Source organism: Sander lucioperca, chromosome 18 (genome assembly GCF_008315115.2).
Source record: "Sander lucioperca isolate FBNREF2018 chromosome 18, SLUC_FBN_1.2, whole genome shotgun sequence".
Lineage (NCBI taxonomy): Eukaryota > Metazoa > Chordata > Actinopteri > Perciformes > Percidae > Sander > Sander lucioperca.
The window spans coordinates 3,098,264-3,124,637 of NC_050190.1; the positions used below are offsets into that span (position 1 = coordinate 3,098,264).

General features: G+C 40.8%; 1 protein-coding gene and 1 long non-coding RNA gene across 3 annotated transcripts in view; both read right to left on the reverse strand.

Moving 5' to 3' along the window:
- Positions 1–26,374, reverse strand: part of LOC116036818 — a 397,754-nt gene that overhangs the window by 218,476 nt on the left and 152,904 nt on the right. The window lies entirely within an intron of this gene.
- LOC116036815 (protein jagged-2-like) overlaps positions 4,694–26,374 on the reverse strand; it is a 69,880-nt gene continuing 48,199 nt past the window's right edge. For both annotated transcript variants that reach the window (XM_035994508.1, XM_031280482.2), the window contains 16 exons: positions 25,802–25,848; positions 25,234–25,407; positions 24,557–24,707; positions 23,917–24,081; positions 23,192–23,305; positions 22,158–22,271; positions 21,112–21,225; positions 19,858–19,974; positions 19,229–19,256; positions 16,869–16,954; positions 15,923–16,036; positions 15,081–15,196; positions 13,609–13,869; positions 11,181–11,312; positions 7,413–7,578; positions 4,694–6,460 (listed from right to left, as the gene is read on the reverse strand). In XM_035994508.1, coding sequence (XP_035850401.1) covers positions 5,964–6,460; positions 7,413–7,578; positions 11,181–11,312; positions 13,609–13,869; positions 15,081–15,196; positions 15,923–16,036; positions 16,869–16,954; positions 19,229–19,256; positions 19,858–19,974; positions 21,112–21,225; positions 22,158–22,271; positions 23,192–23,305; positions 23,917–24,081; positions 24,557–24,707; positions 25,234–25,407; positions 25,802–25,848 — 2,396 coding nt within the window. In that variant the 3' untranslated portion in view covers positions 4,694–5,963. The remainder of the gene's footprint in view (positions 6,461–7,412; positions 7,579–11,180; positions 11,313–13,608; positions 13,870–15,080; positions 15,197–15,922; positions 16,037–16,868; positions 16,955–19,228; positions 19,257–19,857; positions 19,975–21,111; positions 21,226–22,157; positions 22,272–23,191; positions 23,306–23,916; positions 24,082–24,556; positions 24,708–25,233; positions 25,408–25,801; positions 25,849–26,374) is intronic.

Sequence of the window (26,374 nt, forward strand, 5' to 3'; positions counted from 1 at the left end):
ATCCTGTGACAACTGCTTTAACTTGCTGATGAAGATGATTTGATATAAATATGAGCTCCAAAATTAGCCACTATTGAATCCAGGTGTTTTATTGTAACGCTCAGTTCCAAAGCTCCATGTGTCTCCAGCTACATGTGTCAAACTCACACATTTTTATCTGGCCCGCATATCAATTTAGGTTCACAATTAATTTTGACCCGCCTAGTTGTTTGCCAAACCAAAAAGACGGGAAACAAGTTTTCAAACTAATTACGCTCAGAGCAGAATTTGGCAAATTTGCCGACTTTGGGATTCGTTGTGAGTCGGCTGTGTGGTAGCCTGCTTTAAAAAATGTAATCAGCTGACTTTTGTAGGGCTTTATGTCAACAAAATGCAACGAGTAAAAAAAAACAAAAAAAAGCGAAACAACAAAATGCAACAAAAATGTTGGGGAAAGCTACAAAAAGTTGTAAAAGCAAAAAAAGATGGTGAAAAAAGCTACAAAAATGTGACAAAAAAGGGACATGCAGTAATACAGTCAAAGATATTTAACTTTTTCAATGAAATAAAAGCATGTCCATAAACTATACATGTCTGGCTCTCCTTGATGTGATTCTTATGTTCCAGTTTGGCTCTTAGTGAAACTGAGTTTGACACCCATGCTCCACACTCTCTGGCACTGAGACCCAGTGAAGCCCCAAGCAGCATGGAAAACTGAATCTGTGTGGACCAACAGCCTTCACTATAACCAGCTCCTGTAGGAATCCAGTATCAGCTTACATGCTGCATTGTAGGATGACACGCAATCCTAATGCCACCACTGGCCCTTCCTCCTTCTACTACACCATCATCTACTCGTTCTCCTCTCATTGTTCTTCTCTCCAAGTAGGTCAGAGATCATGCGCTGTACGTGCATGTGACCCGAGCGCCATCCAGGATTCCAGACACGTTTCCCATTCTTCCCAAAACAACTGCCGGGTTAATGAACACACAGCACGGCACATAACGTCCCACCAAGCATTATGGATATGCAGCACAGCTGCTGGAAGGCTTTCATGCAGAGCGGGGCTAATGTTAATCATTTCCCACAGTGTCATTAGAGGGCCAGATGGAGGCACGCTAAGGACTCACCTCATTGGTCTGGCGGTAAATGAGGCGGGAGGCAGAAAGGTGGCTGATTGGCTACCCAGAGACTCTATTATTCAATTAATTTTTTTTTTTACAAAGCCTCAATGAGTTCTTTACCAAAAAAAGTTCAAATGCCGCGCATAAAATGACCCAGATGATCTGCGCTGCTTGTGCACTGTGCGGCCCATAGAGCAGGCGCTCTAGAGACCTTCCGGTTTAGCGCTCCGCTAACTTGAATGGGGATTAAATGATTTAATCGTGTGGCTCTTCTAGACTATGTTATCGGACCAAATGGATCAAATTCTGATAGTAAAACAAGTCCTTTTGCGGGAGTTGTGACGGTCAAAAAAACGTATCCACTGATTTACAGATGTCTCTTTCGCCATGTAAGTCTATGGGGAAAAGTTTTTTTGGGCCAGAGGGCATCAAGTGGCGGACATGAAAGTTGTGATTCCACAGTTTGGTAAGTTTAAGTAAGTCAATTACGTATTAATGGCGGGTCTTAGTGAAAGGCCAGTTAAGAGAAACACTTGTCTCAAACATAAATGAAAGACAAAAACAAAATAAACTTTGGTATAAAATACTTTAATAAATAATAGGATTGTTCTAAGAACAAACAAAAAATAATTCCACTAACAAACCAAGACTTTTACCAAATTGTTTGTACAAAATAATTACAATGTTCTGCACATTCAGTCCCTCGTGTGGGACTCACAAGATTTACTGACAGAATATTGAATTTTGGATCAGCATTATTGACAAAAACATAAAATATTGAAAACATCATGTTAATCCACAAATAATGACATTTTTTTTACTCTTATTTAGTTTTCACTACCGGCCTGCTGTGGAGGTAATGCTAAAAGGTTTCTCTAGTCCTGTGTGTTCTTAGTGCAGAAACAGACTCTTTACAAACACTGGGCAACACCCACAACAGTCAACAACAATACAACTTGTTCCCTTCATTAGACCAGAATAGATACACGAGGAGAGGCGGGGCTGGACAGGGGAAAACATTTAGGATACACACTCATCCACTGTGAGTCCATTCCCACTCCAACCACCATCGGATTGGTTTATGATGGGGATTCAGTGTCTTGCAATTAGGATTGGGCATCGAGAACTGGTTCCAACTTGGAATCGTTTCAAAAACGACCATTCCAATGGAATCGTTTCTTTATTGGAATCATTTGGAAAATTTGGTTTCGAATCCGATCATCGGTTCCAAATTCAACACATGCAAGTTAGGGCTGGGCGATATGGAGAAAATCAAATATCACGTTATGTTTGACCTTGATTACGATGTTGCGACGATATGTAGGGTTGACTATTAATGCTTTCACAAAATATTAACAAGAGATTTGTGATAATCATCAATAATGTGGATATAATGACTAAGTGGGTAAAGGCAAATAAAAACAGTCTGGTAAGATCAGAGCCTTTAAAACCAGGAAAAGACTTGTGTCATATTACAATATCCAGAATCTAAGATATTATCTAGTCTCATATCACGATATAAATTTATATTGATATATTGCCCAGCCCTAGCGCAAGTTTTGGTTTCCGTAGCGGCCAGGTGCTTGTTGTGTTGCAGCCGGGAGCGCAGTAAGCGGCGCTCTAAAGTGTGGCTGAAAAAGCCCGGTAAAAAATGTCCATCTGTGAAAAAAGCATGTGACCCATTTTAGTTCCACCCTCAAAGAATTGTAATCGAGAACAATAAGAACCAGAATCAAAAGGAACAATCAGAATTGGAATCAGAATTATTAAAATTTCAAATGATGCCTGGGTGTGGGGGGGGGGGGGGGGCAGCATAAGGATGGTTTTCATACTCACTAAACAGCCTGCTGCCCTGCGAGGCATCTCCACTGTCAACAGACTGTAAAATAAAAATGTATAACTGAAGTACGAGCAGGCTTAAGAGAGACAGACTGGCAGCAGTGCTTTTAAGTTGTTTGGACCCTGTGAGCCGTGTGTACTGAAAAGAGAAATCAGATGCAGACCCCGGTCTCCGATGCTGCACTGCTACTTTACTGTATTTTGTGCCATTTGGAGTCCCTAATTATGAGCAAGTAATGGACTAGGCAGCCTGCAGCAGAGCTCCTCAGAACCTTTCATCTGATGGTCTGTAACATTTACAAGGGATTAAAAAAATGAAGCCAAAAAAAAGAGGAATAGAAAAAGTTGAAATAAAACGGACACTGAAATCACATATAAAAACAAAAGATGTCTGAAATCTTTCCAATTTTCAACCTGATATACTGATTGTATTTGAGTGTCTATTAATCTCACTACAGTATAGAGTAGTTGACTGTTTTCCATGTTGGGAGTATTAAATACGTGAATGAGGGAGTGATTTTGGACACAGCTTAAGTCATTTCCCATGATAATATTGGACACACCAGACCGGTTTCTTTAATTACTGTAATGTTTCTACCCACAGCATCATTTCAAAGTAAAAGGGAACTGTGGATCAATGAGGACACATCAGCCTTCATGAAGGGTTCAGGCACGTGCTAAAATAAATTACTGATGTTTCATTTCTACAGACTTTTACAAATATCTTACACAAAAGGAAACCAAAAACATGTGGGCTGCTGCCACGTGGCCCAGTATTACCTCCCTGTGCACTCTAACAGGCTGTTTTTATTATGTACATGCAGCCAGTAGGATGTGAAACACCTGCATGAAATGAAAAAAAAAAGCAAAAAAAGTATTTGCCCAAAGAAATGTTAGTGGGCCGAGCTAAAGCATCATTTACAAAATTGAGTCTAAAAAAATGAGCATTGAAATCAATGACATTTAGTCATTTGGGAGGGTTGGCCTTGCTTTGAATTTATGGGTGTAGAAGGGCTCTTAAAACACTCTCAAACCATTTAAAAGTAATTAAAGGTGCAGTAAGCGATGCTGCGCAAAGATTGTTGATATTTGAACTTAACTGCCAAACAAATACCCCCCCTTCAGAAGTTCCGCCCCCCTAGATTCACGAACAGAGAACTACTGGTCAGCCGGCACATTCGCATGCTAAACCTAAAACTTAAATAGCTGTTATAGAAAGGTTAGTCTCGCTTTGCCAGACCTTCCTCCACAGCGCTGCGGAGGAGGGTCTGACTAGTCCACACAGCATTCCGGGATGGGAGAAAAATGTGCTCTGGTTTATTGTCATTTCTTTAAACCAATCACAATCGTCTTGGGAAACGCTAAGCACCGGACGGAGCAACGGTGCCGCTGTAAAATAGCCTCGGGAAGGAACTTGTTTTGGTGGAACATGTGTACGTTCAAAAGTAGTTTTAGTCGTGCAACAGAAAACTCAGATTGGACAGATAGTCTAGCTAGCTGTCTGGATTTACCCTGCAGAGATCTGAGGAGCAGTTAACCATAGTCCTCAGAAATCCCCCGGTGTTTAGAAAGCTAACACAAAGAAAGAGGAAGGTAACGGACAGCCGAAATGTGGGACATCCGGCGGACTTTCCGGCGGCACCTGAACAATCCCAGAAATGAAACATCGTGGATACAGACTATAGAAAGGTGAATCTTGCAGGTGAGGAGGAATCGATTTTTTTTTTAGGGGATCAAAAAGAAGTCTCCAATGAAATGAACAGGACTGTTAGAAAGGAGGTTTCTATAGTTGCAGCAGTGAACACTGCTCGGATCCTAACAACCTCTCTCAATGACAAACAGCAACTCTGCATTTGTGTTAACAGCTGTGACAAATACTCATCAACACAGAGACAAAACAATCATGACCTGTTTTCTTTTCAAGCCAATGCTCATGATTAAAAATAGATCTGTATAAAACCTGTCATAGTGTCGACAGACACTAAAAACGGAATGACATCATTAAAAACAAAAACAAAAAACACGTCTTTAGAATAACTATGATACAAAGCATCACTTAAGTTACTAAATTCAAATATACACAGCCATTTGTTTGTCATATTTACATATGTACATCGCAAAGAAAATAACCTTTACTGTGGTGTGAAGAGTTGTTACTAGGACATCTTTCCCTTTTATACGTATTTAAAATTCTGCTTTCATAAACTTTAGGCAGAGAGGGAGAAAAAAGGAGAAAAGAATAAGGGCTAAAAGGCACTTTTCTACCAAAGCAAATAATGAAAAATCATCATGTAGACTCGCAGGAAGCAGTGGCATAATTATTTAAAAGTAAGAACCTTTAAGCCTTAACACAAAATGGAAAAAATGTTTTTTGAATGTAAACAAAAAAATGCTCATACAGTGGATTCTCTGCGCCAACTTTCAAGAACTGGTATGTATATAAAATCTTTTTGTTGTTTTTGTTTTATAAAAAGACATGATATGAACACAGTGTAGAAAAGGCCCGCAGGTTTGGGCTAAGGCAGACAGGAGCCGCTTGCACCAAACAGTAGAAACAATGTTAACAGCTGCCAGCTGACGACGCTTAGTTAGATCTCAAAGTCGTAAGAAAAAAAAAAAGCGTTAGTTCTGGTGAGGCAAAGTGGAAAAAACAGTTTGTAAACGGAAAGAAATCAGGAGCGGTGAAAAAGAAAACTCTTCTTAATTCCAACAGTGTGACAAGAAAAACTAGAAATCCAGAAGCTGTGAGGTTTTTTCTTTTTTCTTTTTGTGTTGTTTTTCTGTATTTATTTTTTTTTGCTTGGTTTTTGGTAAAAAATAAGGATCCGTGCTTGCAGACGAAGAAGAAGTTAAATAAGGTGTGACAAACAAAAACAAAAAAAAAAATAGAAAATGAAAGCATCTTTAATCTTCACTTTTGGTGCTTTTTTTAAGAGTTGAAAATTCAGTGACGTTGAAGACATCACAGTTTTTTTCTCTCTCTTTGATTCAGAAAAAGGTCCCTCGTCCCTCTCGCGTGTTCATACGTAGTGGTCTTTAATGTCCTCGCTGAGCTTGGCGGCGTTCAGGTTTTTACACCGGTTGTCTTTGGGGCTGTACGCCGTCCGGTGCGGCGCCTTGACCGGACCGCTGCGGGACGTGCAGATGACCCCTCCCTTACCCACCCCCCCCCTGTCCTGCGCCGCTGCTACGGCGCACTTCTGTGGCGGACACTTGTCCCCCATGCCCAGCGCCCTCTCCTCGTCTTCCTCTGGCTCGCCGTCCAGCTCCCCTACCTCCTCGCCCTCGGCCCCGTCGCACGCTCGGTCCGACGGGCCCATCAGCTTCTTGCATTCGTACTGAATGTCTTTGCCGCGGTTGTTCCGCAGCGGCTCCAGCTGGTTGTTGACCGTGGTGTCCTCGGAGCGGGCCGCTCTCTCGCGCTCTTTCTTCCGCTTGCGCGTCCACCAGACACAGACGACGATGCAGAAGATCCACAGGAGGCTGAAGACGACGCACAGCACTGGGACCAGGTAACCTGAAGGGGAGGAAGTCGGAACCAGGATGTTAGAAAGGACATTTCTCTGGAAGAAAATAAAGAGCTATATAATATTATATTGATTCTTTAGACAAGGATACAAGTCTGCCACGATACAATTTTGATTCGATTCATTTTAGGGGCCTGTGACTGATAGGAGACGATACATAAGCCCATTCAACACGTTATAGACAGTATACGTATTTACAAAATCCAACTAAAATATGATTTGACAATTTCATTACAGAGCTCTTCCAGACATTTAAATTAAAAACAAACTACTCTTCCTAATACAATGAATAAATATAAAGTGGGAATTTCAAAATAAAGTTGGATCTTAAAGATGACGATATGTATCTATATATTCACTTTGCATCGATAATATTAGATTGTTGAGGATTGAATTGATATATCGTTACACCCCTAATCAGAACCCCCTCAGCCGTCGCTGCAAAGATAATTTTTTGGTCGTCAACGTTTTTTAAGCAAAGGACTCCTTAACTGAAAGAGAGATGGAGCATTCTACATACGGTATACTGTATAAAATGAAGTTGCATAACAAACTGGACCTACAATAACGTTTAAAGCCTTTATACATTTTTTAGTGCATGTTTTAATGTTACACATACATGTGGCACAGTGAGTCCTCAGAATGAACTGTATCTCTGGATGGCTCCCTTAGTGACTACCTTACCTATAGACCAGTAAGCCTATTATCAGTAAGGATTTATATTTGCTAATAATATGATGGATTCATGTTAGGACTACTTTGAAAAATTAACAATAATTTGGTGGCCACCCCTGCATTGACTCTGAGGACCCTCAGGGGTCCCGGACCCCCTGTTGAAGATCTCTGGTGTAGACAACAGAATTACTTGATTTTTATTTCCATGTTCTTTCCACTATATACTACTCCATCTATTTAACAAAGATGCAATTGAATGTGGCTCACCAACAGGCGGCGGCTCAACCGGCGTCTCCACTTTGATCTCCACCACGGCCAGCATGACTCTGCTGTTGGGGCGTTTGGACACTGCACCAATGACGGCGCTGGTGGCCTTCTGGATCTGACCGCGGTCCCGATCACTGTCCTTCGATCGCCCGTCCTGCTCAAAGGACTGCACAGAGAGAGAGAGAGAGAGAGAGAGAGGAGAATCAGTTAGTTTTGCGTTAACACGGCATTCCACGTGTTGAAAATGACCGGCGTGAGTGTGTTCACATTGGAGAAATGGTATAGGTGAAGTTTGGGGTTTGTTGCATTCGAGAGGTTTCGATTCAGCATCTATTAACATACAGACATACTGTACATACATGCTCTCAACTGCATCGCTTGATTTAGAAATGTTATGTATGTGTGCTTGTATGCGTAGTATACACGTGTATGTAATGTGTATGAAAAGAAAAAAAATGTATTTCAGTGCATATCGTCGTTGTCGGGCAGAAACCTTGTATCTCCATATTGCGTATATTGCATTTTACATTTTGTTTTCCGTAATCAGTGCTACAGGTCTTCACGTCTGTCTGTGGGTTTTTACAAATATTGAAACCGGGACGAGGCAATTTCATCCGACTTTGTCTGAGGTAAATAGCTCAATCAAATGTTTTCAAAGTAGCCCTTTTTCAACAACAACAACAAAAATACAGGTTTTCACCCGACAACAATATATGTGATGTGTGTATGTAAATACGTATATTTATGTGTAGTGTATATATGTACAGTATGTGTGTATGTATGTGTATGTGTATGTATGTATATATATATATATATATATATTGTATAGATTGTACATATAATATAGCAAATTGTATATTGTAAGGGTCAAGAAGGGAAGTTCAATTGATAAACATTAAATAATGTGGAGAAGAGGTAGGATTAAATAATGTCTATGCTGGTTAATATGTTTCTTTTATTTCTTTTTTGCTTATTTGTGAACAAATTTTTACATTTTTCTGTGTTTTTGTTTTGTTTTCTTTTATTTTGATATGTAATAATCATCATCATTCATTCATTGCTTGTTCTAAGGAAGTTCTGAGCATCTGAAAGTTCACTACAGGGAACCCAAATGCACTCTAAAACCTTGTGGTACGCTTAAAAAAAATGGTCGGCGATAATGTAGAGAAAAGCCCATTTGCACGCGGTTTTAGTGAAGAAACTGACAGCACAGATTCAATCAGTACAGTAGAGAAAGGAAAATAAAGCCCATTTGCCAAATGGTCAGAATGTTGCTTGAGGCTATGTAGGACAACAAAAAAAGAGAAAGAAAAAACACACACACATTCATCCGTCAGAATAAAAGAGATTGTCCTCCTAACATCTGGCTGTAGCCCCCCCCCCCCCCCCCACTGAGACCAGAGGGTGGAGTTAATTGCCTAATAAGGTGCTGAGGGTGAGAGCAAAGGGGGGCAGAGGGGGATTAGCTGTGTGCTGTGCAGTTCAATTAGGACAAACAATAGAGAACAGGCCAGCTGTGCTCCCCGCTCGGCCAGGGACAAACACTCCTCTTTTCTTCTCCGGAAAGAATCAGCAGCTCATTCACACACCTCTAGCCCCGCCCCCAGAGTGACTGACAGACCGCATTGTAGCCACGCAGGCCAACCACGCAACCTCAGTACTGCTGACTGTGTCTGGGTGTCCAGAAAGATCATCTACTGAAAGTTAGCATGGTTTCATATTTATTATTGGGTATCGCATTGGCATTTAACTATATTTTAGACGACTGGAGCTGTAACAATTCCAAATTTGACTGTACAATTAATTGTCTCAGAAGTAATTGCGATTAACAATATAATTGTCTCTCTCGTCTTTTTCTTTTTTTTTTTTTTTTTTTGATTTTTTGGGCATTTCAGCCTTTAATGGAAAGGACAGCTAGATATGAAAGGGGAGAGAGAGGTGGAAGACATGCCGGAAAATCGTCCAGGTCGGACTCGAACCCCGGACCTTCTGCGTCGAGGCATACACCTCCATACATGTGCGCCTGCTCCACCAACTGAGGCAACCCGGCCACATAAAAATATTTCTTAATGTATTACAGTAGTGGTGAGTGAATTTGAAGCAGAGGGAGCGTGAGTCAAAGTAGCTCACATTTTAATTAATTAACTTTATCGGTTATCAGGCAAATAAAACGCTGATGCAGATAATCTGCAAACTGCCTGGTCTATACCTAGTTTAAAGGACATTGTGCCTGAAGAAAAAAAGCTAACTTAGCTCTCGAGGCTTCCCTGACAGCGTGTCTGGATGTTGCTTCCAAACATTTTTCTAAAACTACTTGAAGAAGCTACTTGAAGATCTGTTGATTTTCCACACTTGACACAGCCTCAACATGTCAAGATAAAGCGCACGCACGCACGCACGCACGCACGCACGCACGCACGCACGCACACACGCACGCACGCACACACACACACACACACACACACACACACACACACACACACACACACACACACACACACACACAGAAACATATTGAACCACTTGTTTCTTGCTCAGGTTGGAGGCCTTGCAGCAGAGCGTTTCAGGGGTTTACAAACACACAGAGAGCCTTTTGGAAGAGAATAAATCGACACAAGCGGCCGCACTCTGCGTGGCTTCGCTGGGTTTATAAAGATTTCACCCACACTTGGATATTAGCACAGACATTTTGCTGCAACACGAGTCATCAGCGAGTGGGAGTGAGTTTTTTTTCCCCCTTGTTGTGGGGTTTGGGTGAATGTCAGGTTCGCCACTGCTTTTCCTGTATCTGTCGCTCAAAACAGGCCTGCAAACATCAGAGGAACAAGAACTAATCCCCTCCATTAAAAGCTTAGAGCCCCGATGAGACTGATTTCCCCTCTGAGTCTGGGTGGCCGAGGGAGGAAGGAGCGAAAAGAGAGAAAATAGGAGAGAGAAAGAGAGGACCGAACATTAGAGGAAAGAGAGGTAGAAAAGACAGCAGCAAAGAAAAGAGTGAGGGAGAAAGAGAAACAGAAAGCGAAAAAGAAGAGAAAGAAGAAGAGCAGAGACAAAGATTATCAAGGTGTCCCAGCAGAAATGCTTAATCTCATCCAGATGTTGTTAGAAGCTTCAAACACCTCTCCCTCTTCTGTCTTTTCCTTTTCTCTTTCTTGTTTCTTTTTTAAACAAAGAGGGATGAGACTCAAAATAGAAAAAGTGCAGATTTTACTGGACTCCTCTGGAAACGATTTGCAGTGACAAATGAAGTGTGATGTAACAAAGAAGGGAAAAGAAAAGATGGAAAGTGAGTGGAGAGAAGGCAGCGGCTTTCAATTCTGACGGTGTGTGTTGCTGTGTATATATACCTGCTTGACGATTTAAATATCAAACTCATTAATCATTTCAGGTTCTAACTTTCAATTTCATCTCTAAATAAAGTGGTCTTTTTTTTAGGCCAAGGACCCCTAACCCGAAAGAGAGACTAGCAGGGACAGCCTACTACATACAGTATATTGTATAAAATGAAGTTGCATATTAAACTGGGCCTACAATAAAATGTAGGGTGGCCTAAAGCATTTATACATACATTTTTATGGTGTACTACTACAATACTAAGCTATTAAGATAATAATTAATGGGAAAGGGCAGCTGTAAGTTTTTTTGTTGTTTGTTTTTTTTTCATCCAAGGTGCAGTCAGAAGGTCGCCTGTGGCAAAGTGTGTGTTTATTGGGCCAATACTTAATATCAATGTGTGTGTGTGTGTGTGTGTGTGTGTGTAATAATCACCATGGCAACCTCCACGGCGTCACTGTTGGAGTAGGACTGGTCACAGAGGATGAGCAGCGCTCGCTCCTCCGCCAGCGTTCGAGTGACAGGGAAGTACCGCAGCTCTGAGCAGATCTTCTCTACAGTGGTGCCCTGCAAAAAACACACACACACACACACACACACACACACACACACACACGCACACACAAAAAAAAGATTAGTATCTGCACTGCTGGCGAGGAACAATGCATTTAGAAGTCTCCTAAGTCTGTTTCAGATGCAGCCAATTAGACTGCTTAGGCCCAGCGGGGGGACGCTGTGGCTCAGATCTCAGATCAGTATCATGTCAGAATGAACCGATTAATTTCCATTCATAAAACTTGATTCAAAGCTGCCAGTTAAGGTTTCATGATACAGCAGTAAACAACAGGAACACCATCTGGACTAACAAGAGAAGAACAATCATCCATCATTAAGGACGTCCGCCACTATGAGTCATATTTCTGTCTCTCTCTCATTCTCTCTCTCCCCTCTCTTCCCCCCTCCCCCACCAAGAGCCTGATTGTGCCTGATGTTTCTGCCTGTTTAAAGGAAGTTTTTTCTTGCCACCAAATGCTTGCTCCTAGAAGCAATTGTTGGGTCTCTGTAAATTATAGTGTGGTCTAGACATACAAATTCAAATTGCTTTATTGGCATGAAAATCAGAAAAACAATATTGCCAAAGCATCAAAGATAATACAATTCAATAACAATAAGATGAGAAACATACTCTATCTGTAAAGTGTCGTGAGATAACTTCTATATGATGATGACATTATAAATGAAATTGAATTGAACTTTAAGGGGTGAGTTTATGGACTTTATCTCTGGCTGCAGCAAAAGTCTTCTCCCTCCACAAAACAGCCAGCAGAGACAGCTTCAAGTAGTCCTAAGTGATATTATGTCTTTTCAAGGCCGCTGTCAGCTTTTTTCTACCACATACAAAGTTTTTATTTTTCATTAACCAAAAAAAAAAAGGTCCACACACTGATAAAAAAAAAACTGCAGCTTCACTGCCATTTCTTCGCTCCATGATTTGTTTTCTCAGCCTCCGATGTCTGCATGGAGGAGTTACATGATGTGTGGCAGGGTTGGATGAAGTGGGGGTTTATATCACGAGACAAACATTTTCTACCGACCCTGGGTTGTTAACATCCAGCAATTATCAAATGTTAACAATCCAGGGTGGGAGGAAACTGAGTTTTGATATATTGTTATGACATGACACATCCACGAGCATGACAAAAGACCTGATGGTTGGATTAGAGGCCTGCTGGTGGTTTTCAAATGTCTCTCCAGCCTTATTTCAGACTTTTCTCTCAGTGACAACTCGCAGAAACTTATAGTCCCAGCAGCGCTATCAGGGCTGATAAAAAGCTGCACCCTCTGCATTCACAGTCTGGCTTGCATTTAGAACATTGAAACCATAAAGCATTATGTTTAAATGTCATATTTCAAATATTCTCTTGTTAAACAATAAAAAAAATTGCTAGGGCCATCTTTGTCATTTTTTCCTCTTTTATATTTGTTTAGTACCGAAGAAGGAAGCATTAAAAACTATAGAACTGTGGGAGCTGTGTCAAACCACAGATTTTCACTCTGAGAAGCTTTGTGAAACACCAAACAAAGTTATTAAAAAAAAAAAAAAACAGAACATTTCAGGTTGCTCAAAGGCAAAGTGGCAGCAGCTGTTGAAGCACTGAAGCATGAAGTTGTTGATGGTCGAGCCCACTTCCTTCCCACTACGATGTTTTGATTATTTGTCAAAAATGGCGTCCAAAGCAACATCTTGAAGTGACTTGTTGAGTCCACCAAAAATAAATAAAAATGTACTAAAAGTTGCAATGAACAGTGGTGGAAGAAGTATTCAGATACTAAAAAGTACTAATACCACACTGTAAAAATGCTCTGTTGCAAGTCAAAGTCCTGGATTGAAAATGTTACTTAAGTAAAAGTATGTAAGTATCATCAGGAAATGTACTTAAAGTATTAAAAGTAAAAATACTACACTAGAAAGTGGGAATGATCCAAACAGTTGTGTGTTTAATGGTCTGATCATTTCAGCTGGACTTGTAGGCCGTTATATTGTTGGCTAGTTTAATTTATAATAAAACATCAGATGTTATAAACTACATGTGTTTTGTGTGCAAAAATCTTAATGTGTAAAGTAACTAGTAACTAAAGCTGTAACAGATGAATGTAGTGGAGTAAAAAAGTACAATATTTCTCTCTGAGATGTAGTGGAGTAGAAGTAGAAAGTGGCATGAAAAGAAAAGACTCAAGTACCTCAAATTTGTACTTAAGTACAGTACTGAAGTAAATGTACTTAGTTACATTCCACCACTGGCAATGACATATCACCACATTATAACTTTTCTTCTTTATCCACACACAGAAAGTCCCTCACCTGCGGCACTTTGTCCTTATTGAAGATGAGCGTGATACGAGTACAGCTGTTGTCAAGGTAACCACTGTTGGGCTCGCACTGGGTGTGCAGGGGTGTCGGGGGGTCGGGCGTTGAACACACGCCCCACTGGTGGCAGGGCGGTGAGAAGCAGGTGAGGAACTGATGCTCCACACACTCATGGCTGGCGGGGCAGGGCAGGGCATCGGCATCCGGGGGGGGTGGAGCCTTCGGGAGGAGGCAGGGCCGGCGGCCACACCTCACCTGGAAACAACATGGACAGCTTCAGTCATTCACTGCTTTTGACTTGTGTGCCACTCAGAAAAGTGGCTGTGCAAACAGTATCGGTAGGGAAACAATGACAAAAAGATGGCATTATACGGGAGTAGACATGGGTCGGTTACTGGTAAGGTTTCAAGGTATACCGTGGTTTTAAAAAAGTCACTGTTTCAAAACCACTACAATTTTCTTTTTTAGGGCCAATTCCAATACCGATTATTAGTTAATAAAACAGATAACCGATATTTGGAACTAATGAAAATCTTTAAGTCAAAATCAACATTTTTTGGAATGTTACAAACTCCAACACAAAAGTTTGTTTAAATGCTTTAGTCAATTATTTAATATAACTGAAACTTTAAACATAATACACAGTACACAAAAATGAATAAATAAAAACAAAAATAGCTTCCTGAAGTTTTAACATGTAAACAGTTTGTTTGCAGGTGTTGCAGACTGCTTACAGAGCTGTAGCGTAGCCAAAGTAGGAGACTTATTAATGAATTTACTTTATTGGTTCAGTCGAATCGATCGGTCAAATAAATCACAGATACAGATAATCTGCAAATTGCCAAATATTTGCCCCAATAATATATAATAATAACACAAAAACTCTCTGAGTGTCTTTCACGATATTCGCAGCATTTCACGATGTGTTTATTGTAGGGATCGACCAATAGTGATTTTTCAAGGCCGATACCAATTATTAGTAGTTAATGAAACCGATATTTGGATATGCATTTACAGTGAAAATGAAAATCTTTAAGTCAAAATTAAGATTTTGGAATGTTACAAAATCCAACACAAAACTTTGTTTAAATGCTTTAAGCAATTATTTTTATGAATGAGAAACTTTCAACATAATAGCCAGTAACAGATAGTGTTGTGGGGGGGACATTAAGTCAGACTCAGTGGGGAGTGAAACCGAAGCAGAGGGACAGACACAGAGCTGTAGCCGAGCCAAAGTAGAACACTTTTTAATTCATTAACTTTATCGGTTATCAGGCAAATAAAACGCCAATACAGATAATCTGCAAACTGCCAAAAAATGCCCTGATAATCGGCCAGGGCCAATAAACAGTCTATCCCTAATTTATTGCACAGGCTGATATCGCGATGACGCTAAAAAAACAATGTATTGTGCAGACCTATTATGCAAGGTCATTATTTAATTAACCCTTCCTTGTGAGCCTGACCTTGGAGCAGCCGACGTATCCGTTGACACACTGGCAGGCGTTGCACTCCTCCTCCCAGCGGCTGCCGTGAGGAAACTGCAAGCCAGCGTGACGACACGACTTCCCGAGGCCGATGACTGGAGGAGAAGAAAAGGAGACGTTGAGAAAACAAAAAGGCAAGTGGCTGGGCTGTCAATCTTCTTCTTTACTGAACCCATCAGGAAAATCCACTGGAGCTAGTCAACTAACTGTTAACACAACATACTGTAGAGCAGAGATCTTCAACAGGGGGTCCGGGCAGTGGCATAAGGTCATACTATATATATCTATATATATAATATATCTCACTTGATTACTTCACTTGTGTGCTACATTCTAAAGATTATGTGTTTCATAGAACATGGGAGCTTTTCATGTCCTACACTGGAATGGATATTTCAACTACTCTCACCAAGAGGTTTATGTAGGATTACATTTGTGTGTCTATATAGGTTTATGTATATATATGTACGTGTATGTATATGTGTATATTTATATTTTTTGTCATAGAACATGACGTAACACCTGAGTCTCTTCTCATGTAAATATTTGTCTGGATCTGTGAGCCGAGTTTAGTTTAGTTTGTTTTGACTGGATACATTTAGTCTATTTTTGCTTGTTTTTTGTTCTTATTTGGGGGATGCCAAATAGCTTGTATAAAGGCATGAGGCTGCCCACACGTTATTGTAGGCCCAGTTTAATATCCAACTTCATTTTATACAATATGTAGTAGGGGGTCCCTGATCTGTCTCTCTTTCAGTAAAGGGGTCCTTGGATAAAAAAAAACGTTGAATACCACTGCTGTAGATATTTATGGCACTTACACTCCTGACAGCGTGCTCCAGCGTGTCCCGGGGGACAAACGCAGCGGTAGCCATTGATTTCATCCACGCAGGTGGAACCTTCGGCACAAGGAGATGACTGGCACTCATCTATGTCTGGAAAAAAAGCACACAGCTGTTATTTTAAACACGTGCGGTTAACTCTGAGATTTTAGAGTCCTCAGGCACAATTTATGCTTTCAGTATTCTGCTAAAATACAAAACAAACTGCTTGTTTAATTTAAAACAAATAAAAGGAAATAATTTCCAACATTCTTTAATTGAACATTGAATTGAATATAAAAGGCAGAACTAAAAAAAGAATGACAGTTATATTTTTAAGTGCACTTTTCTGCTATTTTCTTTCAAATAACGCAAAAAATCTCTGAGTGTCTTTCGCGTTATGTCGCAGCCTTTAGCATTATGTTTATTGCGCCAGTTGAAAAAAAACAAAAAAAAACAAACAAAAAAAAAACGATATATGGTGCAGCCCTACGCAGGTCTAACTCGCACTGTTGATCTCTCCTTCAAGTCTTCCTCTTCCTGAAACTTCAGCTGGGAACAAACTGAGCTTTGAGCGATTTGAATGTTATATTCAAACATCTTCAATGAGCGACGGTATTCAGAGAGATCCTTCTTTGCACAATGGGTTTAGAGCAGTTTGTCTTGAAACGCTTCAATTGGATAACACTCTGGTTGTGAAAGGGGCTTTTCTGAAGAGATTTCTCCCAGAGGGCCACGGGAGAGCGCACTGACCCGTCTGACGGACCCTCGGCTCTGACCTCGGCTCAGCGCGGAGGGGGGAGAGGTTAAGACTGTCTTCCTTAAAGGCTTCCTAATCTGTCGCCCTGAGACAATGGGCTCGCACTCCCCTGCCGCGGCCTTTCCACCTCTGACCCCCTGCCCACCCGACCCCTCCACACGCCCCCTTGGGTTCCCAGGGACTCACTGATGCGGCAGTCCGGTCCGGCGAACCCCGGGGCGCACTCGCAGCGGAACCAGTTCACGCCATCGACGCAGACGCCGCCGTTGTAGCTGCAGAAAGGGAAACAGATTAGATTAGATCGACTTTTATTGATCCCAAATTGGGGAATTTCAGTACTACAGCAGCAAAATATCAGACACACAGCACACATACAGAATATACAATAAATAATAAATAGGATAGAATACAAGAACAACTATTCAAAAAATAAAGGTAAAAAAATACAAAGGAAATTTCTTCAAAGTTCTTCTCTGAGAGGAAAAACATTATGCTTATCTGTAGCAGTCTTGTATAAAGTACTTGAAAGCAATACTTGTTTGTATTACTGAGTAAAAGTACAAATATCTTACCAGTGGTGGAATGCAACTAAGTACATTTACTCAAGTACTGTATTTAAGTACACATATTGAGGTACTTGTACTTCACTTGAGTCTTTTCTTTTCATGCCACTTTCTACTTCTACACCACTACATTTCAGAGTGAAATATTGTACTTTTTACTCCACTACATTCATCTGACAGCTTTAGTTACTAGTTACTTTACACATTAAGATTTTGGCACACAAAACACATGTAGTTTATAAAATCTGATGTTTTATTCTAAATGAAACTAGCTAACAAGATAACGGCCTACAAGTCCAGCTGAAATGATCAGACCATTAAACACACAACTGTTTGGATCCTTTACACTTTCTACAATGGGAGGATTTGTCTCCATTGAGTACTTTCATTATAATACTTAATATTATTATAATACTTTATAATACTTTAAGTACAGTACAGTTTTCCTGATGATACTTACATACTTTTACTTAAGTAACATTTTCAATGCAGGACTTTTACTTGTAACAGAGCATTTTTACAGTGTGGTATTGGTACTTTTACTTAAGTAAAGCATCTGAATACTTCTTCCACCACTGTATCTTGCCAGAAAAGGACTTTGGTAGAAGTTAAAGTCACCTTTTAGAATATCACTTGTGTAAAGGTCTTAAAGTATCCAATAGCAACGGTACTGAAGTATCAAAAGTAAGTTTATGATATTAAATGTACTAGAAGTAAAAGGGAAAAAAAAGGAAAACTCTGATTATGAACTTTATTATGTCTTCCTTATAGTGAAGCATAATATTCAGGGTTTCCACACGTGTCAGCAGGGCTGAAGCTGATCCCTGATCAATGTCCAGACTTCATATGTAAATCCCTGCTGACCCCATACTGAGCCCCCACCACCCAACACCTCCACTCCCCACAGCTCCCCCCAGGTCCCGGCCGGTGAATGGTGAGAGGGCCGTCTCTTCACACTCTCCTGCCCCCCCCCCCTCCCGTAGCCTTCTCCTCCCAAAAAACTAATCCACCTGTCAGTCATTGTAGAGGCGGGTGAGGAGGAGAGGAGGGGTGGGGGGAGGGGGGGAAGCTTTTGTCCTGGGTAGCCTTTTGGATTCAGAGAAGCTGTTGGCAAATCCCAGGTTTTTCTTTACTTGTGTGTTTTTGTGCTATTTCTTTCAGGAAATAGAGAAAAAAAACACCAATCACAATTTACTGTAAGTCAAGTTAATTCATTTAAATGTCTTGTTTTGTCCAAAACCACAAAGATGTTGAATTACTGTATATATGTCAGAGAAAATCAGCAAATCCTCACATCTGAGAAACAAAAGCTCTCAGTGTGTCACATTTTCATCCACAATCTTTAAAAGAGTCGCTGGGTGAACCCTGTAGCTGCTCCAAACACTCGGTTTTATATTCTCAAGTCGAAACAATGCATCTCACGTTGTTGGAGTTTATCCAGACTGACTCACAAAAGATGCAAATGTCAACCGAGCTAATGTTTCTACATTTATAAGGATCAATAAATGCCGCACCCAGCAGCGATAAATAGTTACTAGAATTTAGGGCTGCATGCCAGAGCGCCTCCGCTGAATCAATGCCCAAGATCAAGTAAGGTCAAGTTAAACTTACAATTAGATAACAGAGGAAACCTAATCAACACCAAACAGGCAATACACTGTAAGGAAAAATGATTAAAGGAAGAGGGATCTGTCCACAGGGCTTTCATACCGAACACCTCGACATCCAATGGATCAACAAAAAGATAAAACATGTTTATACAAGTGAACATCTGCAGTTTGTAGCACTGGTTAAAAAGAATCCAACTGAAACAGAGAGAGATGTTTGACACCACGCCAGAAAACTGCAGCTAACTATCTGTCCGGCTGCTCTTAAACTAGCACAGCACTTTCTACAGATAGTGGCCACAGAGGTGAAAATATTGCATTTCTGCTAATTGTTTTTTTTTTTTTTTACTATGATAAGAAAAGAACTGCGTCTTACCAGGGATGTGGATTGCAGTCGTCAACATCTGCAAGAGAGATAAGGAAAACAAATGACTAAACCTGGAACCTGGTCTTTTCCCCCGTAGTTGAGAATAAATAACTTTTACCCCACAGTTTGAGGCTCATGATATATTTTCACAAAAGTACTATCTGAAAATATTAAGGAATATTCTCAGTTATTCCTGCTACATTTAGGAGTTCCACAAGCACATTCATGTCAACATCCGAGTCGTAATTTCAAACTTAAACAAAGATCTTTGGGAAAGCCCTGATTAATCTAACTCGGCGCTAAATATATGGCAGCTAAACTCAGCCAAGCTTTTACGTTCAAAGTGATTAAACCCAACTTTAACCCTTGTGAAACTGAAAATGAACACTTTTTAATGCATTTTTCAACGTTTTCGCTGCTACCAGCTCATGCTAGCGGTAGCTAGCTAGCTTGGTTAAATCTTTCAAAACGAACTTGCAATGTGTGACCCTGCAAGATCCCCAGTCTTTACATATTATGACAGTCTTTAACGTTAGATGTGAGATGATCGTCTTTAGATGTGAGGTGGTGTCAGACTGTAGTCTTTTCAAAGTCTGTTAAAAGTCTTCTAGTGTATGGTAGGCATAACAGTGACATACTCTGTGCGCAGGTGGCTCCCTCCCAGCCGTCCTTGCAGATACAGTTGAAGGCATCTCCCACTCCGACACAAGTCCCTCCGTTCTCACACGGACCCGAGTCGCACGTGCTGTTCTTGGCTAAAGACAAAACAAAACCAAAGATTCTGAGGAGCCCACAGTGGGAGAGCTGCACTATGGCCTGCGATCACAGATTTACTTGCAATAAGTAAACAGATATTAAAGTACTCTGTTCCGCATTTCTGCTGCATTCAGTATTCTGCTAAAATACAACAAATTGTTTGTTGAATTTAAAACAAATGAAAGGAAATCATTTCCAACTTTCTTTTATCGAACAAATTGAACATTGAATTGAATATAAAAGGCAGCACTAAAAAATTGAATGACAGTTACATTTTAAAGTGCAGTTTTCTCTTGATATTTACTTTTAACTAACACAAAGTGTGTCTTTGATTCGCGATATGTCGCAGCCTTTCGCAACGTGTTAAAGGTAAAAAAAAAAATATTGTGCAGCCCTATGACAGATCGTAACTACATAATATCACATTATATTATGACACTATTATCAGCAGGGTTGGGTACCAAAACCCGGTGCTAATACGGCACTGGTGCCTAAACGACTGGTATCTACCGGACCGAATAGCAATGCGGATTTCTGTGCCACTTAAATGCCTGCTCTGCTCTCCAAAACGGACGTTAGAGGCAACAGAAGCATCACTGCACATGAGGCTAGTTAACACAAATGTTACACTTGGCAGCAGATAAAGTTAGCCTACCGTTACCGTTAGCTAGTAGTTGGCTTAAACACGGTTAAAATGCTTAGAGCTAAACGGACTGCCATGTGGCTGTATTTCACTGGATTTCAAAATTGGGACATCCAACAGCAACAACACAGACGGTGTGTTTACTTGAAACTGGTAAGCCTTTCCTGGTAATGCAATCAAAGTTATTGTAAAATACCCTTTTCCCATCTAGTGGTTGTTTTTGTCGTTTAACAGCAATTTACTATTGAAATAAGTTTTCTTATAAGTTATTGTTATTAGATTTTAAATAAATCCTTTAATTTTGACCATATGGCCTTTGCCATAAACAAGCTGTTCTTTAATGTCGCTGACTGTCGTTTTGTGCTCTTCTTGTGTTTAGGGACCGTATTAAAAGTATCGCTTTAGCACCCGTATCGGAAAAAACACAAACGATACCCAATCCTAATTATCAGCAGAGCAGCGTAATTGAGAGTGCAGTGAGAGCCGGCCTGACCTGTGTTGCAGGTGCTGCCCCCCCAGCCTGAGGGGCAGCTACACAGGAAGGAGTCTCCATGGTCGTAACACGTCCCGCCATTGCTGCAGGTAGTGGAGTCGCACTGGCTCTCACCTGAAACGAGGCAGCATGGGAAAAGGATTTTTAAACATCTGACTCTGTGCCAGTGTTGATTAGTGATTACTGCAGCTCCCAAAGCACAGTTCAGAGACGCCGTCAGAGGGAAGAACAAGCCTGCACAGCAGCCAGCGAGGGCATGGTGCCACGTAGAGAAGATTAAGAGGCTAAGGTAGTTAAAAAATGTAAGACCTGACATGTTGTAGAACATGGAAACTAAGGACAGAGACTCATGGGCTCTACTTCAATTTTTGTTCACTCACTTATTTTCTGCACTATAACAATTAAAACAATTATTTTCACAGACTATTGGAACGTATTAAAATTCATCTTACAACAAAGCAGGAGCTAAAATGGCCATTTGAACTTCACAGATATGCATATTTCCACATATCGTATTTAGTGTTTCCCCCCGTGGCAAGTGTCTGTTTTTTTTAAGGGGCCCGGCTCGGACCAGTCAGACTGATGGCAGCATTAATGTAGAGCAGCGTTCTGTGATAACAGAATCATGGACGGAATAGCGAAATTAAGAATTCAAAAAAAGGTTTAAGACAGATTTCATAGGGCTCCACATTAAGTCAGTGCTAAAAGCTAACTGGAAAATGTTAAAAAATATGACTACGTTTCCAACCAAGCCACCCCACGTAACTGTAGTTTAAAAAAGTCTTAAAATACATTTAAAATAATTTCCAGTGACTTAGGCCTGGTAGGGCAAAACACCCTGGGAAACCCTGGTATTTACAAAGACATCCACAGACACACATGTACAGTAGCCACTTGACGTCTTCCTAGTCTCGCATTGCCAGACCTTTGTCCACAACACAGGAGAAAGGTCGGCTGAATTTCTGGAGACACCTAAACAATCTCGGAAATGAAACATCGTGGATACAGATTAATGTCTTCCCTAACACATTAACATATGAACTTACGCGAGTGGCAGGTCTTTCCTTTCCAGTTGTCCACACAGTTGCAGTAGAAGTCGTTTAGCAGATCGACACATTGGCCTCCATTCTGACAGGGGTTCCTGTTGCACTCGTTCACATCTGGAACAAAGTGCAATTAATTGAATTTTGATCGTGATTTCCATTTCAGCTCCTGACGATCACAAATACAATGTAATCGAGAAAAAATATTATTTTGCAAATTACAACTTGGAAGTAAACTATTATTTTGTCTTGTGTTCTGAAGGGGAATTCAAATAGTTCAACGGGGAAAGTTTTAAGGGACATTTCACAGTTCAAGGTTTTTTCACTGTTGATTTGTTTCACTGTTTTTTAATTTCAACAAAAGTCAACGAATAACCGTTTTAAATCTACGTGATCTAAATATTGCCCAAAATAATTGTGATTATGATTTTTTTCCCCATAATCGAGCAGCCCTACTGTAAACTAAGTACAAAACAGATTTAGAATCAGTCAGCTGGTCAAGTTGCCACATTTTTTCCCCCCGCTTGATTTCCTCTCTAACACAAATCGTCCATTGTTTGGTCTTCCATAAGATTCTCAGACTGCTGATCGTTCATCTGCTGCTGGAGGCCACTGATGGATTATCCAGTGGTGGAATGGAACTAAGTTACTAAGTTACTAATGTTGAGGTACTTATACTTTACTTGAGTCTTTTCTTTTCATGCCACTTTCTACTTCTATTCCACTACATTTCAGAGAGACATATTGTACTTTTTACTCCACTCATCTGTTACAGCTTTAGTGACTAGTTACTTTACAAACTACGATTTTTGCACACAAAACACATGTAGTTTATAAAATCTGATGTTTTAATATAAATGAAACTAGCCAGCAATATAACGGCCTACAAGTCCAGCTGAAATGATCAGACCATAAACACACAACTGTTTGGATCGTTTCCAGTTTGTAAAATGTGAGGAGTAACGGCGACCCCCAAAAACCCAGTTCTCAGACACCCACATACACACACACACCCACACCCACACACACACACTCACCAACATCACACAGACTGCCCTCCCAGCCGTCTGGGCAGAAACACTGGAAGGAGTTGATCCCATCGATGCAAGTACCTCCGTTCTTACAAGGAGATGACGCACAGTCGTTAATGTCTGCAGGCAGAGAGATGTCAAGTTATTTATTACATTTTTTAATTAGTTGTTCAATTTTCAAAAAGCATAAACTCTAAAGAATTCAAAATATTCCTGATTTTTGCCTATGTTTGTTTTGTTCTTATTATTTGATGAACTCTAACTCTGCTCCGCTGCTGTCTGAGCATCAGCTTTGTGTCTAAGATGTTACCAAATAAAATTTCAGCCACTACGTTTTGGTCTTTTTGACACATCAGAGGTAAAAAAACAAAACATATTATATAAATATATAAAAACCAAGATTTAGTTTAGTTTGATTTTGAGAACACATAATTTAAAAAGCATCCATGTTTTTTGTTTTCCTTCTGCTGTAGACTAAACTGAGAGAGTGATGATTAGTGAAACTGAAGTCTGAATTACCGTAAGATTCATGTGGTTGCCAGTGATGGTAACTGACGATAAATATAGTGTGTGTGTGTGTGTGTGTGTGTATGTGTGTGTGTGTGTGTGTGTGTGTGTGTGTGTGTGTGTGTGTGTGTGTGTGTGTGTGTGTACATATCTGAGTGTATGTGTGTGTACATATCTGTGTGTGTGTGTGTGTGTGTGTTTGTGTTGAGCTAATAATGACTCACTCTCGTGGCAGTAGGTGCCAGTGAATCCCGGATCACAGGAGCAGCTGAAGTTCCCGGCAGGCAGGCTGATGCACCGGCCATGGGGACCGCACACATTGGATGAGATGTGCCACACACGCTTTTGGGTGTCGTTGGTAGCCACGGCTACCGTGCAACTGTCAATCACTTGGAGTGACAGAAGAGAAAAAGAGATCAGCATGGCAGAAAGTTGGAATAGAGAGAATGTGTCTCTTAACGTCCACAGCTGGTTAATTCAAATTAGGGCTGTCAATCGATTATAATTTTAAATCGCGATTAATCATATGAGTGTCCTAGTTAACTCACAATAATCGCAAATGAATAATTGTTTCTAAATGTACTTTCAAATATATTTTTCAGTTTATTAATGCTCAAGTGGTATTTGAGACTTCTCCGGTGGTAACTCAGTTCACATCAGTCAGTACATTAAAATAACTTACTACTTACTAACTAAACATAGTCTTGTAGACCATCTGAAAGGGCTGTGAAACTCAACTTGTCATTCAAAAGACCCTTTTCTTTTATCCATTCCTGCTCAAGTAGCTTTGTTTCTACTAGACATCCACAATTAAAATATATCTTGAAGACATAGATATCAAGGATCCTCCAGGTGTGGTGTTACCTTGACAATGGTTGGTCTTGCAGTGGTCCTTTAGCTCCGAACACGTTTTGCCCTCGTAATCGTCCGGGCAGCTGCAGTAGAAGTCTCCCATTAGGCTGTGGCACTGGGCCTTATTTTGACATGGGTTTGGACTGCACGGGTCATTCTTCACCTACAGATGGAAAACAGGGAGGTAGAGGTGAGTTGTGTGTGTCTCACATAGCCAGACCTTCCTCCACAGCGCTACGGAAGAAGGTCTGGCTAGTCCACACAGCATTTCGAGATAGGAAAAAAACATCTCGCTGGTTTATTGGTATTTCTTTAAACCAATCACAATCGCCTTGGGCAGCGTAGCCTCGGTAAGGAACTTGTTTTGGTGGAACATGTGTACGTTCAAAAGTTGTTTTAGTGGTGCAACAGAAAACTCAGATTGGACAGATAGTCTAGCTAGCTGTCTGGATTTACCCTGCAGAGATCTGAGGAGCAGTTATCCATAGTCCTCAGAAATCCAACGGGGTTTAGAACACCAACACAAAGAAAGCGAAAGGTGACGGACATCAGGCAGAAAATAAGGGACATCGGGCCGATCCTCTGGCGGCACTGGAACTATCCCATAAATGAAACGTCGTTGATGAAGACTATGTGCAAATTTACGCACCAATCGTTTTTTTCCCCCGTGTATCTTATACTATCCTCACCTCACAGGTTGTACCAGCGAAGCCCTGCGGGCATTCACACGCAAAGCCCTCCAGCAGGGCATGGCAGCGCCCACCGCTCCTACACGGACTGCTGGCACAGCGGTTTCTCTGAACCTCGCAGTGGCGACCCACGAATCCCGCCTGGCAAACACACTGGTAGCCTCTGGCCGCCTCCTGAAACAAAAACAAACATACACATTACATTTCACTCAGATGCAGATAATCAAAGAGGCAGGGCTTCAAATGTACCATTATTTTCAGATAAAGTGAGAAGTGTCCTTTATTATTAAAGAAAAACAAGCACCCAACAGCACGTGTAAATCCCCAAACATCCTCTCAGCTCTCAGTGTTGTGATGTGTTCAAAGGCTCTTTTATGGACACTGTTGAGTTTCACAACATCAACACTGGGCAGGACAGTGATTTGGGGATATTGAGAGCTATAAAATCACCAAGATCTGACAAGTACTTGGGATCATCTGTAATCTTGTTCCAACTCCATTACCACATCATGTTACATTCAAACATTAAAAAACAATGTAACAGATCTCAGTGTTTATGAAAGCTCACCTTGCAGGTCCCTCCGTTCTGACACTGACCATGGCAGCTGTTCATGTCTGAGAAGAAAAGACACAGAGAAATCATCAGGTTTGAGTTGTGGAGCAGGTATTAGTGCTGGAACATGCAGCTGCTACAGAAACAACCAAACAACACAACCAAAAGCAAAGCAATCCATGCCTGAGGAAATGTTAGATGCCGATTCAGAGGTGCAGTGAGAACATGCAATGAAACCAAAGTCAAAACTACCCATCAAGATTTCCTCTAAAAAAGATTTACAACACTTAGGAAAAAGGCAAAAGTTCAGTTTTATAGCTTAGAAGAATTTGGGCAGGGTGTGGCAGGCATCAACAGCCGTCTGAGAGGCAAGAGAAAGGATTATGAATGGAGAGCTGAAGTCCAGAACTCTGGGCTAACTAGCCTCTGTTCTACTGGCATCTTTAATTCATTTTCCTATACAGGGTTTCAGCCACAACATGTTACTGTTGTTTTTGCACCCACGAAAAGGCCTCGATTTTAGCATTCAACAATATAAAATCCACAAGTCTCAAACATTAGCATGCTGTCAAAGCCTCATGGGGCTGT